This window comes from Ictalurus furcatus, chromosome 2, assembly GCF_023375685.1.
Source record: "Ictalurus furcatus strain D&B chromosome 2, Billie_1.0, whole genome shotgun sequence".
Taxonomy (NCBI): Eukaryota; Metazoa; Chordata; class Actinopteri; order Siluriformes; family Ictaluridae; genus Ictalurus; species Ictalurus furcatus.
The window spans coordinates 25,175,645-25,190,273 of NC_071256.1; the positions used below are offsets into that span (position 1 = coordinate 25,175,645).

A 14,629-nucleotide genomic window follows, 5' to 3' on the forward strand; every position below is an offset into this window, starting at 1 on the left:
TTACAAAGTAACATCTCTGGAAAATGTAGCTTCCGGGGTGTTGTTTTTTTTTTCTTTTTCTTTTTCTCATTATTACAACAGATGTAGGCTGATTTATATATTTGGAACAGGAGTATATCAGGTCCAGGTTGAACATTTTGTCATTGATTATGGATACCAGAACTCTCACATAGACTTTTTTTCCCCCATCAGTGCATCTATTTTATTGATAGCTATCATGATGTTTAACAGAATAGTAAAAAAAAAAAAACAAAAAAAAAAAAAAAAAAAAAAACACTTAGAGCAGCTTTAATAGCAGATCATCTTCTCCTCCCCGCTAACGTCACCCGCGCAGCCGTGGCGTCCCTCTGGAGCCAACAACATGGAGTCCGATCCACTGCACCGCTAATGCTGAGCGGCTGAGCTTTCACTGATCTTGCAACAACAAAAAAACAAACAAACAAACAAACGCGGCATATTCATGCAGTAAAGCGGCCGCGTGTACATGCTTCAACCCCGACACGACATGGATTACGCGGCGGTCGGCATTCCGTAGAGCAGCGGGGCGGGCAGGCCGTTACGGTGAGCGGGACACGATTTTTTCTGCTTCCCCAAAGCGGTATTTAACATTCCCAGGATGTTCTCTTTTTTCCAGCGCTGCCACAGTGACCCTGCCACAAGTAAGCAGTAAGCTAATGCTGCTGTGGCTGGGCGTCAGTGTTCAGTAGCTCTTCATCATCACTGTTAGCGAGAAAAGCCTTGTCTTCTTCTCGATGTTCGTCATGACAAGGACGGGGCTAAATTTACCCAAACCAGACATGTTGAAATAGGTCAGACGGTACAGGATTGCAGCGGGCAGGTGGGGCGAACGAGCACAGGAATTCAGCACTTTGTTGTTGTTTTTTTTTTAACACAACTTCTTTCATGTGACTAAAGTACTGGTTTATAATATGCAGCGGGTTACACTTCTATTAAGTTGCTTAAACCATGCTTCTGTTTATAAAGGTTTACTGTGGTGCAGGTCGTGGAGTCCAATTCTTTTCCTTTTTATCAGTTCTCTTTTTTTTTAATGCAAATGTTGTTGAGATGAAATGAGGTGTGCATGTGCATGTTGTTGTATTTATGTCTATACATGTGTGTGTCCATATGTGTGTCCAGAAGAGGACAGCATGTAGGTGAGTTCAGAAGATTACACGGTGCAACACCGGATCATGGATCCTGATGTTGGTCCGCTTCCCGATATGGACCCCCATGATCCAACATCCATCCGGGAGCTCTCGGAATCCCCCTCACTACTCAGCAACAGCTTGATGGTGAGAGGTTAAAACACATACTAGGCCAGGGATTCTCAACCTTCTTCCTCTCAGTACTTTAGTGAGAATTAGTCGAAATGATAGATCTACTACTTGTTATACGTCAAAGAGGGAAAGACGGCACGTGGGTGCTTTAAGTTTACAAATGTAACGATGCTTTATAAAACATCGTGTGTAAGCGCCCACAACTGCAGCCACTCTCCACTTACCATGTCTAATGAGAGGATTGGGCTTGTGTGTCGCACTGCAAGTCGGGAGATGTAGTAGGAAATGCACTTCACGTCTCGACTGTTACATCTAAACCTACCTGGTTTTATGCACGCAAGGGCACTGAATCTGCCATATTCCTTATATCAATTTATATGCATATAACTACATTATAAAGCCACGTCTCACGACATAAAGGTTGAGAAGCTATGTTCTAGTCCTTTGCTTTTATATTTGATCTGGTGTTAATTCAATTATTACTAATTTGATCTTTTTTTCTACAGCATAAGCAAGTCTTTTAACCCTAGAATGCAAGAACCAAAAAAAAAACCTACACTAATGCATAAAGTGGGTCAAAATGACCCATATTTGATTCAATGGTGTTCTGCACAAAATAGGTGTCTTGTTAATTAAATTATCTAAAAAAAATGGATGATACACAAATGTTTTATCAAACATGTTTATTTTCTTCACTTCCCTAGTACGTATGCAGTACAAAGATAACATTTAATTTTGTTCAAATGCAGTTTAACGTTTTCTGAGGTAACTCAGTACTACTGTAATGCATGTTATAGTCAGAACTTACACTTGCACATCTTGCAGATGTGAGAATGATCTTTGCAATATGGACAATGGACACAATATGTGTGTACATATACACACACACACACACACACACACACATATATATATATATATATATATATATATATATATATGTGTGTGTGTGTGTGTGTGTGTGTGTATATATATATATATAAATATATATATATATATATATATATATACACACACACACACACACACACACACACACACATATATATATATATATATATATATATATATATATGTGTGTGTGTGTGTGTGTGTGTGTGTGTATATATATATATATATATATATATATATATATATATATATATATATATATATATATATATATATATATATATATATATATACGATCAGCCATAAAATCAAAACCAGTGACAAGACTGATTATCTCGTTAGGAGTGGGATATATTAGGCAGCAAGTGAACGGTCAGTTCTCGAGGTTGATGTGTTGGAAGCAGGAAAAATGAGCAACCGAAAAGATCTGAGCAACTTTGACAAGCGCCAAATTGTGATGGTTAGATGACTTTGTCAGAGCATCTCCAAAACAGCAGGTCTTGTGGGGTGTTCCTGGTATGCAGTGGTTAGTACCTACCAAAAAAAAAAGTGGTCCAAGGAAGGACAACCGGTGAACTAGCAACAGGGTCGTGAACGCCCAAGGCTCATTGATGCATGTGGGGAGGGATGTAAAATATGTTTTCTTTTACATCATGTGGACCTCTGGGTATGTGTGCATTGCTTACCTGGGGAAGAGATGGCTCCAGGATGCACTATGGGAAGAAGGCTAGCCGTCAGAGGCAGTGTGATGCTCTGGGCAATGTTCAGCTGGGAAACATTGGGTCTTGGCATTCATGTGGATTTTACTTTGACACGTACCACCTACCTAAACATTGTTGCAGACCAAGTACACCCTTTCACGGCAATGGTATTCCCTAGTGGCAGTGGCCTGTTTCAGCAGGAAAATGCGCCCTGCAAAAATTGTTTAGGAATGGTTTGAAAACATGAGAAAGAGTTCACGGTGTTGACTTGGCCTACAAATTCCCCAGATCTCAATATATACAGTATATACCCACACACACACACACACACACACACATACACTCATGTGAAAAAAATTAATACACCAGACCTCATGGAAATTGTTGGCTTTAATGACATATTTGGACAAGCAAACATTTGATCCTCTTTGAAACAGTGCCTATTAATAAAGTTGATACACTATTAAATGATGCATAAAATTGACATTTTGTAGTAATTTTCACAATTTAAATGGACAAAAAACAGATCAGTCACATGGTAAAAGTAAGTACACCCCTACATTTCTCACACATTCAAATCCATAAAATTAGAATCAGGTGTTCAGGATTGGGTGCCAGTGATTAGAACCTGCTTAGGGAGTGCAGGTGGACCCTGTCTTATTTATTCCCCTCTCATATCTAGTGTCTGGTGTTCCCTTTGCTGCTGAGGTGTGTGGTGTCATGTCAATATATAACGAGTTCTGTAAGGCCTTCAGAAAAAAGCTTGTGGATGCCTATGAGTCTGTCAAGGGATTTAAAAAGGTCTCCAAATTATTTGAAATACATCCTTCCACTGTAAGGAAAATTATCTACAAGTGGGGCAGATTTAAAACGACTGCCACTTTGTCCAGGACTGGCCATCCCAGCACATTAAGCCCAAGAGCGGTCCGTCTGATGCAAAAAGACATCTCCAGGAACCCCAGAATTTCATCACAGGATCTGCTAGTAAGTTTTGCAACTGTTGGTGTCAAAGTGCATGCTTCTACAATCAGAATGAGATTGCACAAATTTGACCTGCATGTGCGCTGTGCCAGGAAAAAGCCTTTGCAAGACTACAGTTTGCCAATGAGGATATAGGCAGAGACCAGGCCTTTTGGAATAATGTGCTCTGGACGAATGAATCAAAGATAGAGTTGTTTAGCCACAGTAACAACAGTCATGTTTGGCACAGACCAAAGACAGCTTTTGAGGAGAAGCACCTCATACCAACTGTGAAGCACGGTGGTGGAAATGTTATGGTTTGGGGTTGCTTCACTGCCTCAGGGATGGGACAGCTTGCATTCGAGTCCCTTCTCAATTCTATGAATTCTGCATCATATCAAAGAGTGCTTGAAGATAATGTGAGGCCATCTGTCTGAAAGTTGAAGTTGAACGGAAAGTGGACCTTCCAACAAGATAATGATCCTGAGCACACTAGCAAATCCACCAAGGAATGGCTCAAAAAGAAGAAATGGAGTGTTATGGAATGGCCTAGTCAAAGCCTGGATTTGAATCCCATTGAAATGTTGTGGGGGGATTTGAAATGGGCAGTACATGCAAGAAAATCCTCAAACATCTTACAACTGAAAGAATATTGCATGGAAGAGTGGTCAAAAATTCCAGCAAGCCTGGTGGACAATAATGCAAAACGCCTACAAGAAGTTATTTCTGCTAAAGGGGCAATACTAGCTTCTGAGGCCAAAGGTGTACTTACTTTTTCCACAGAAGAATATCACATCTGTTGATATTTCTGTTGAATAAATTATTCAAAAAGCAAAATTTCCTTGTGGTTTTGTTCAAGTATATCATTAATAGGCAGTTTCAAAGATGATCAGATGTTTGCTTGTGCAATTATGTCAAAAAACCCAACAGTTTCCATGGGGTGTGCTTATTTTTTTCACATGACTCTCTCTCTCTCTCTCTCTCTATACATATATATATATAAAGTGTGTGTGTGTGTGTGTGTGTGTGTGTGTATGTATAGATGTTAATATCTGTTTCAAAGCTGACCTGTCATACACTTTCAGCGTTGAAATACAGAATTTGTAGTTAAAATTTACTTGACATGATCACAGGAGCAGTGTGGTGTAGGTCTGTGTTTGCTGTGCATCCTTGGAGTTTTAAAGAAAAAAAAATTATTATTGAAAACTCATATTTAAAAAAATCCCATGTTAAGTCAAAATTCCATATTAAATGTATATGGGTCATTTTGACCCGCTTTATGAAGAATTGAGGTAGTGATATGAAAATGTACCTTTTTCCCAGCCTATGACCAAGAAATATGAAAATGACATTGATAATTGTCATAAACAAGTTTCTAAAGCCTCACATGGAATAATAAAAAAATGTTTTTATTGATCAAATATTTCCAAAATCACACCCTGCCGGGTCAAGTTGACCCGCTTTATGCATTCTAGGGTTAAATTCTTATTAATCCACACACATACAAACAGGCAGGATTGTCCCAAGATGGTGATCTGGAGAGGGATGATGAAGATGTAAACCTCCTCCACAAAAGTGGATTTTATGGGAACAGCGAGAGAAAACACAGGTCCTCAGCCTTCTCCTCATCTCTAACATGGGACTCAGACTCTGAGAAAGAAACATTTGATGGTATTTTTTTGCATATTTATTATGTCAATGTACATACTTAGGCTAAGGATGAAGTTAGAGATATGTTCTTTGCATGTATATACACAGTGCTTGGCAGATTATTGGCACCGTTCCTGAAAATGAGCAGTATATATAAATCAAAATATACTATAAATATAGGTGTAAGTGGTGATCTGTAGGTAGTTTTGTGAGGATAGCTCTATGTTAATAATGTGAAATGTCTGCTGATAGCCGATTGGTTGACAACGGCCATTTTAATGGCTGACAACGGCCACTTTAAAAATCTACTTTCAGATTAGCACAACGATGAAATACACTAAATTTCAGCTATTTGAGCATAAGTCCGCCCCTATCGATGCCCACGCCCCAAACCGACCTTCCTAGAGCCTTGTACTAAACATGCCTTTCAAGTTGCATGTGAATCCATGCAACCAGTCCTAAGTTGCAGCTGTTTGAGTAAACCAAGCTCCGCCCCCACTGTGATTGATTGGCATGTGGGCGCTATATTGTTTACAAATTTCGACGTATTTTTGATAATTATTGAGGGTCAAACTGATGAGTAGTTTGTGAAGTTAGGGCAAAAATCCTAGGACTAGTCTGCGAAAATAGGTTTTGCATACTATGCAAATAATTATTCATTTGAGTGGGTGGGGCTGAATAGTCTAAAAGGCAAATTTTTATTATTTCACTGTACGTTTTATTTTACAAAATATTGTATTTGTTGCGACTGTTTGTTGTTCTTGCGAGTTGTTTTTATGAGCGAACACACAAATAGTGCCTCGTGAGTGAGTTTTTGGATCAGTTACTATAGCATACGTAAAGTGACGTACCATTCAAGTTTCATGAGGATAGGTCAGTGTTAACCCTGTCATATGCCTGGTGAAAAGTGATTTGCTGATGGCAGCCATATTTTTAGAGTAATTAGGTCACTCTCAAAAGTCCTCTTACAGACTATCACAAAGATGCAGTATTTCAAATTTCAGTTTAAGCAGACTTCTGGTTCCTGAGAAAGTCTTATCTTCAAATAGCTCCCCCTATGTATGACCGCACGCCAAATTTTGCAACCAATTATAAATTACAGTTTTTTGAGTAAATTAGACCCACCTTGGTAGAATTGATTGGCATGTGGTGGACATATTACTTACAAATCTCTATATTGTCCACAAATGTGATTGATAATTAATGAGTTTCACACTCTGCTGACTAGTCTAACACAATTTTACTGAAGATACCGCAAGAATGATTTGACTAGTTAGCAAAAGTAGGTTTTGCATATTATACAAATGAGCTCAAAATCAAAGTGGTTAGAGATTAATGGTCTAAATTGGTGTGGAGTTTGCCATGAAATCAGATGAAAAAAGGAAAAATTGTGTTTCTAGGCATCAGGGTTCTCATGAAATGGGCTACAACATGCAGTGTTATGATGTAGCACCACCATTAGACCAGTTGGGCCTATCTCACTTTCCTGAGTAGCAAGAGGGAGTATTAACTATTGATCAAATTTCCTGTCGCTATGACTTACAGTTTGGTCTGCACAATTCCTTTTAGGGGACAAAAATATGAATAAGAAAAATGCAAGCCAGAACAATACGGTTCCAGAATTTTTGGTCCTTGGATCCCTAAAAAGAATAACACAAGCAATAAGAGATATTTTCAGCTCAACAGGGACACTGTATAGTTTTATTTAACTTATTTTTCTTTCCCAAATTGTGCATTTTTTCCCTACTGGTTTCAAAATGGTCAACAACTAATTTTGAGACACCTGTCTATGTCTAACAAGGTTGGAGACATTTTTAGCGAGATCTTGGACTTCCAAATCCATCTGTGTAACCTCATATTTATACCCAAGCTAAACAGGACATGGTTAAAGGCAACAGTAGAGTTTAAATAGAGAGTGATTAAAAATAATATACATTTTTTAAGAATAACAATTTGCATTTATTTAAATATATTTTATATATTGATAATTTAATAAAATAATATTTTTTTGAGAGAACAAACTATTATATAAAAAGTATGATATTATATGAAATAGTATATAAAACACTATTATATAATTTTTTTGGTAGAACAAAGATAAATTGTTTTTTAATGGAAAATTCAGTTTGTGGGTGCCAATAATTCTGGAGAACATTGTGCGTATATATTTATAAATCTTCAGTGTTAAGTCGTTTGTGTTGTTGTCTGTGTTCCCATTGGTATATGTTAGAAGAGGAACTTCAGCACTTTTCTAATCCTCATGGCCTTGCTGCTCACAGTCCAGGAAGTCCCACCTGTGAACAGGAGCAAGACAAGTGAGTGAGATATATAGTTTGACAGATAGAAGTTGGAGAGGTATTCTGACAGATATGCATAATGGACATGTAGCCTGAGTTTATCCTGGTTTGTATGCCCTTTTCAATGCCATTGCGTGCAGACTTGACTGTGGAGTTTACCGAACACCTGACAAGCCCAAGAAAATAGTGTTAGACAAAAACTTGTCTAGTTCTTTGGATGCACAAGGTCAAGACAGAGATGCATGCAGCCATGCAGAGACCGTACAGTCCAGCACTCAGCAATGTGGTTTGTGAAAAAGCATTATTTTGCAGAGAGAAATATATATTAAAAAGAATGTAATTTCAGTATTTGGTACTGAATTTTGTAGTCTTCCCATTTATTTGCAGTAGAAAACGATAAAGTTGGACGTGTATCGGATCACGCTGGGCCACTTTTCTCAGACACAAAATCAAAAGGGGCATACCAAAAAGAGGAAGAGAAGGAGAAAGGGTTTGATCAGAAGAAGAAGGAAATAAAGAGGGTTCCCGAAAGAGATGTATATACCTTCCCAGGTGATTCAGATCCAGAAAGTCCACCACCAGGTCCCTGGGCACACTGCACCTTCATCCAGCGTAGGAGAAAGAAGAGAGCCTTACTGAGACCTTTTTCTGGACTAAATCCTTGGCAGAGCACACCAGGTACAGGCAGGAAGACCAGAGTAAATCCCTCCAGGGCAAAAGAGTGCAGTAAATTTGTGAACGAAAAGGATGGTGTGTTTGAATTTAAAGAGGAAGAGGAAGAGAAGGTTCAAGACACGGAGCAGTCACTGGAAGCCAGAGGAGAACTTTGCCAAGAGATTTTCACCTGTGTTGAATGTAGCATATACTTTAAAAAAGCAGCACATCTAAGGGAACACATGAGAGAACATGGCCAAGACAGTGGGAGTAAGGGACAGTGTGGAGAAGATAATGCAAGGAGGAGGCGTGCCAAGAAGTGTGGCTTTGAGTGTATGGAATGTGGACAGAATTTCGCTGATAGGCTGGTGCTGTTGGACCATCACAGACGCCACCAGGAGTCACGGCACAAGATCTTGGAGGAGATGGGAAAGCTGAAGGAGGGAGGGAAGAGAGCAAGTCGCAGAAATTCCAGGAAGTCAGCCACTAAAGAGTCCTTGGCCACTTGTGGCCAGTTTGTTTGTCTCAAGTGCAACTATAGCTCTGATGTGCCTCAAGAGCTTGCAGATCATGCCAAGACACATACAACTCGAACCAGGGCTGGTAGGCCTTGTGTCTCACCCCGCTTCCAGCAAAAATCCTGCAGAAAAGGATGGACACGGTTGACTGGTAATGCCACATCGACTACAGTGGTTAGTGATAGGTACCCCACCAGAGCTTCTGTGCAAATGGGGGCAAGTAAGCCTGAAGTTGACCATTTTCAGTCCAAAGACTGTGATCCACAGAGTGAGAATAAGACTGATGTCTTTCCAGGACCTAGCCAGAATCACACAGTATCTTTAAATCCAGCAGAACCCACAGATAAGCCAGAATTAGAAAGTGCTCAGACTGAAGCTGCTCCCCTTGAAAGTCCAAGCCTACAGGAGGAGTCTGGATCTGCTGAGGTTGGGCTTGGAGAAGAGAATGTCTCAAAGCTCCAATCTCCTGAGCCTTTACTTACAAACACAAAGGCTGAAACACAGCAAAAGGTTGTTGTATCCAAGGGCACAGGAAATCGACGCTCAAAACGAGTTGTGAGGCGTGTAATAGGAAGAACACGAGCAAGTAGCAGACTGGATCCCCAGTCTACTGATACTAGTGATACAAAAACCCATATGCAAAACACTGAGGAAACAACAGAGCTGAGCCAACAAGCATCTGTACTGCCTGATCCAGAGGGTGATCTAATGCTGGCCAACAAAACAGGTAAGACAAGACAACAGAATAACCATGACAGGAGTATCATTTCAATCGTATATAGGTATTATTTGTTTCCACGTGTTTCTGTTAGTGTGCTTGGTAAGCATTGTATTTCAAAAATGTTTCTGAATTTAAAAGTATAATATAGTTTGTAGCATAAAGATCCACAAACACTGAAAAACGAAATCAAATTAACATTTGGTGTGACAGCGTTTTGTGTTTAAAACTGCATGTTGTACAATTCTATAAGGAAATTAGCTGGCAGGCTTTTCCAGGCATCTTGCACCATAGTTCTATCTCTGCAAGGTCCCAGACAGCTCAAGGATCTGGTGTATTGCCTAATGTTACTTTCTTTACCAACATTTTTTGGAAATGTTTACAAACTATAATTTGCTCTACTCCCTGATAGATGAATGCAGAAGACATAAAAATCTCAGAGAAAGTTTTTCTAAAAAGGTATGGTGCCTAAAACTTGGTCTCCTGCAGAGACGTGGTCTTTGCTTCTGCTGCAGACTCTTGGGAAGCATTTGGCTGGGTATTGCAGCTGCAGCATAGTTTCTGTGCTCAATTTTGAGGGGCAAAAGAGAGGATAGCTTTGGCTGAAAGACAACAGGCTCAGCTTAGACACAAGTTATGCCTTGTCCACAAAAATGCCCTCAGCCCTGGCCTCCAATCCCTCCTAATATAGAGGCCACTAAAATAGAAAGAATGGTCTAATTTTAACTCCATTTGTCATTGTTTCTCATGCAGTTCAACATGTAGATACATTGCTGCATAATGTTCCTGTGTGCCAGTCTGCTTAAGGCAGACTAAACATCATCGAAAACATTTTAAATGATAATATCAGTGTTTTGTTTTTATTGAAACCTTTTATTCTGTCCACATTAATTTTTAAAGATTCCAATAGAAATCCTACACTTGTGGACACATGATACCGGTGAGTGCTGGAAAAACATATAAAGCCTGGGATAGACTGTACAGTAGCCTCCAGAATTATTGTCAACAAATGGCAAAATGATTGTAGAAAACAAACTTTACACACACACACACACACACACACACACACACACACACATATACAGTCATGTGAAAAAATAAGTACACCCTATGGAAATTGGCATATCTCGACAAGCAAACATTTGATCCTCTTTGAAACAGTGCCTATTAATGAAGTTGATCAAATGACACATAAAAATGATATTTTGTAGTAATTTTCACACTTTAAATAAAAAAAAAATAAACCTGATCAGTCACAGAAAAGTGAAAAGTAACTACACCTTACATTTCTCACACCTTCAAACCTATCAAATTAGAATCTGGTGTTTAAGATTTGGTGCCAGTCATTAGAACCTGCTGAGATAGTGCAGGTGGAACCTGTATTATTTATACCCCTCCCATATCTAGTATCCGGCGTTTCCTTTGTTATTGAGGCATTTGGTGTCATCTTGCCAAGATCTAAAGAGTTCTGTAAGGCCTTCAGGAAAAAAAGGTTGTGGATGCCTTTGAGTCTGGCAAGGGATTTAAAAAGATCTCCAAATTACTTGAAATACATCATTGTACAGGACTGGCCGTCCCAGCAAGTTCAGCCAAAGAGTAGACCGTCTGATGCAAAAAGAAGTCTCCAAGAACCCCCAAATTTCATCATAGGATCTGCTAGTAAGTCTTGCAACTGTTGGTGTCAGAGTGCATGGTTCTACAATCAGAATGAGATTGCACAAATTTGACCTGCATGGGTGCTGTGGCAGGAAAAAGCCTTTGCAAGAATACAGTTTGCCAATGAGGATATAGGCAAATACCAGGCCTTTTGGAATAATGTGCTCTGGACAAATGAATCAAAGATAGAGTTGTTTGGCCACAGTAACAGCAGACATGTTTGGCGCAGAACAAAGACAGCTTTTCAGGAGAAGCACCTCATAATGATATGGTCGAAATATTATGGTTTGGGTTTGTTTCGCTGCCTCAGGGACTGGACAGCTTGCAATCACTGATTCAACTATGAATTTTGCATTATATCAAAGAGTGCTTGAAGATAATGTGAGGCCATCTGTCTGAAAGTTGAAGTTGAACCGAAAGTGGACCTTCCAACAGGATAATGATCCTGAGCACACTAGCAAATCCACCAAGGAACGGCTCAAAAAGAAGAAATGGAGTGTTACGGAATGGCCTAGTCAAAGCCCGGATTTGAATCCCATTGAAATGTTGTGGGGGGATTTGAAACGGGCAGTACATGCAAGAAAACCCTCAAACATCTTACAACTGAAAGAATATTGCATGGAAGAGTGGCCAAAAATTCCAGAAAGCCTGGTGGACAATTATGCAAAACGCCTACAAGAAGTTATTTCTGCTAAAGGGGGCAATACTAGCTTCTGAGGCCAAGGGTGTACTTACTTTTTCCACATGATATTTCTGTTGAATAAATGATTGAAAAAGCACGTTTTCCTCGTGTTTTTGTTCAACAATATCAACTTTATCAATAGGTACTGTTTCAAAGATGATCATGATCAATGTTTGCTTGTCCAAATATATAATATATATAAAAGATAGTCCAAAAATCAGTTTTAGAATTGCGCAGTTTAATTGATTCTTGTGGGCATCAAGTTTCAACTCAACTGTTGACTACCACTTTTATAACAACAAACTGTTTGGCAGAGAAATCATCACACAAAATGCAGCTCCTTAGCTTCAAATGCCCTATACCTAATATTACCCAAATACCCTACACTTAAATATTACCCAAATACCCTATATAAAGGGTATATAAAGGAACTCAAATGCATGAAGGATCCAAAATGTCTCCAAATGTCTCCGACCTTGTTGGATTCAAAGTGGATGATGTATCTCCAACCTTGTTAGACATTAATAGAAGAGATTAAGTGCATAAAATATTAATTGTAAGGTTGTAAACAATTTTGAAGCCAGTGTTTTATTAAACAATTGCACTAAATGTATTTGTACAAATAAACATTTAGATTTCAAATAAAGTTATTATTATTATTTAAAGTAAATTAATATATGTATAATTATTAAAGTATAATAATATATGTATATAAGATTCTTATTTCCTCTCAACATGAGGTTGCTTATGGGTATCATATAAGCCACTTTACTAAACAATTTTACCCTGAACATACATTGTTATATTATGCATTCCTATATATTTGTGTACATATATGTAACTTTAAAAAAAATGCCTATAATGTCTCTTAATTCGGATTTTAGTAGAATTACATAAAGTATTAATAACATAAACCATTTAATTTACATAATCACAGCATCTGTAACATTGAAAATATGTATATGTTAGTGTGTATATGTGTATATATAAATTAATCTTTTGTTAGGAACTTCCTCCTCTTGCTAACTGAAAGGCATATAAACTGATTTTGACCATCTTAAGTACTCTTACGTTATGCATGGCTATTCCCAACAAGTGCTGTTGCATATATTTTAGTTATTAATGGATCTACAAATGAGAAAAACTATTCCTATATCTAATAATTACAATTACTATGCCTTACTAAGTGTTCATGGATGATTATGGATGAGAGTTCATTGTGAGAACTGTAGTCACATATGAATAGTCTTAAAAACAGGACAGTTAATAAATTAAGTAATTATCTAAGAAGACCATACATCCTGTTGTTGTGTGTTGTTGATATCTGTTTTTATTGCAGCCAGCATTTTTATATAACCAGATATTTATGACATGTAGACCATTACTGAATAGGAAGAACAGTGCTTCTGTAGTTCTGCTCTTCACATAACTGACCACTTTCACTCTTGCAGGAGTTGAAACATCTGCTCTAGCTTTAGACCTCAACACCTCTCCTCCACCAAAGACCAGTGAGGACTCCAAAGAAGAGACAAATGAAGAGACCCCACCTGACACCGAAAAGGATGAATATAGCAAAAACACCACTGATGAGAAGGATAATGATAATAATGATCTTGATGATGATGATGGAAAAGATAATGATAATAATGATCTTGATGATGATGATGGAAAAGATAATGAAAATAATGATCTTGGTGATGATGGAAAAGATAATGACAATAATGATCTTGATGATGATGATGATGAAAAAGATAATGATAACAATGATCTTGATGATGATGATGATGATGATGACGATGACGAAGACGATGGGGGTAACGATCAGAACGATAATGCCAGTGAAGAGGATGAGGATGTTGTCAACCATCTACTCGATGTCTTAACTGAAGATGAGGAAGATGAAGAGGGAATTTTGTTGAAGACTGTAGAAAAGAAATGTCCCTACTGCCAAGACTGTTTTGATAATGGAATTGGACTGGCCAATCATATTAGGGGTCACCTGAACAGAGTTGGAGTCAGTTACAAGGTTAGACACTTCATATCCCCAGAAGAAGTTAATGCCATTGAGAAGAAGTTCTCCTACCAAAAAAAGAAGAAAAAAGGTAAGGTTCATCTAGCTTTAGACCTCATTCAGTAATTTCAGTTTTTATTACTATCAAGTACCTTATGACACTTTGGTAGGTGGGAGAGGGAATGAGGACATGGGAGGCAGGCTTCTGAGTGACACAGGTTATTTGATTTAAATTCACACCATGGTTTTGAGCACTTCTCTTGAAATAATAAAAGTCACTTTTTATTTAACTAAAATATACAAACACAAGATTTCCACTCTTGACATTCCACTCATGGTCAAGGTCACTGGAGCTGTTTGTGTCGTCTCTCTCTGTCTGGGGTTTTTGTCTCCCACTTCCCACTGCAACACAGAATATATATAGTTTTCATTAATAGCTCACAGGTGTAAACACTCACTTGTTACCTGCTCATTCTCCATGACTCCTCCCCTGCCTTGCACACAGCGCTCACTCATGCCCTCGCTGCCACATACTGACATTCATCTTTGAAATATAATACATATCATTCACAGCATTTGTATTATTTGCTGCCAAACGTTCACACTCTCAAAGT

General features: G+C 38.4%; 1 protein-coding gene across 1 annotated transcript in view; it reads left to right on the plus strand.

Annotated features, from left to right (window-relative positions):
• The first annotated feature begins 471 nt into the window (after positions 1–471).
• Positions 472–14,629, plus strand: part of wizb (WIZ zinc finger b) — a 28,891-nt gene continuing 14,733 nt past the window's right edge. Inside the window, exons 1-7 of the mRNA XM_053640745.1 lie at positions 472–561; positions 1,138–1,292; positions 5,341–5,500; positions 7,710–7,794; positions 7,917–8,062; positions 8,164–9,675; positions 13,456–14,106. Of these exons, the coding sequence (XP_053496720.1) occupies positions 1,191–1,292; positions 5,341–5,500; positions 7,710–7,794; positions 7,917–8,062; positions 8,164–9,675; positions 13,456–14,106 (2,656 nt within the window). The 5' untranslated portion in view covers positions 472–561; positions 1,138–1,190. The remainder of the gene's footprint in view (positions 562–1,137; positions 1,293–5,340; positions 5,501–7,709; positions 7,795–7,916; positions 8,063–8,163; positions 9,676–13,455; positions 14,107–14,629) is intronic.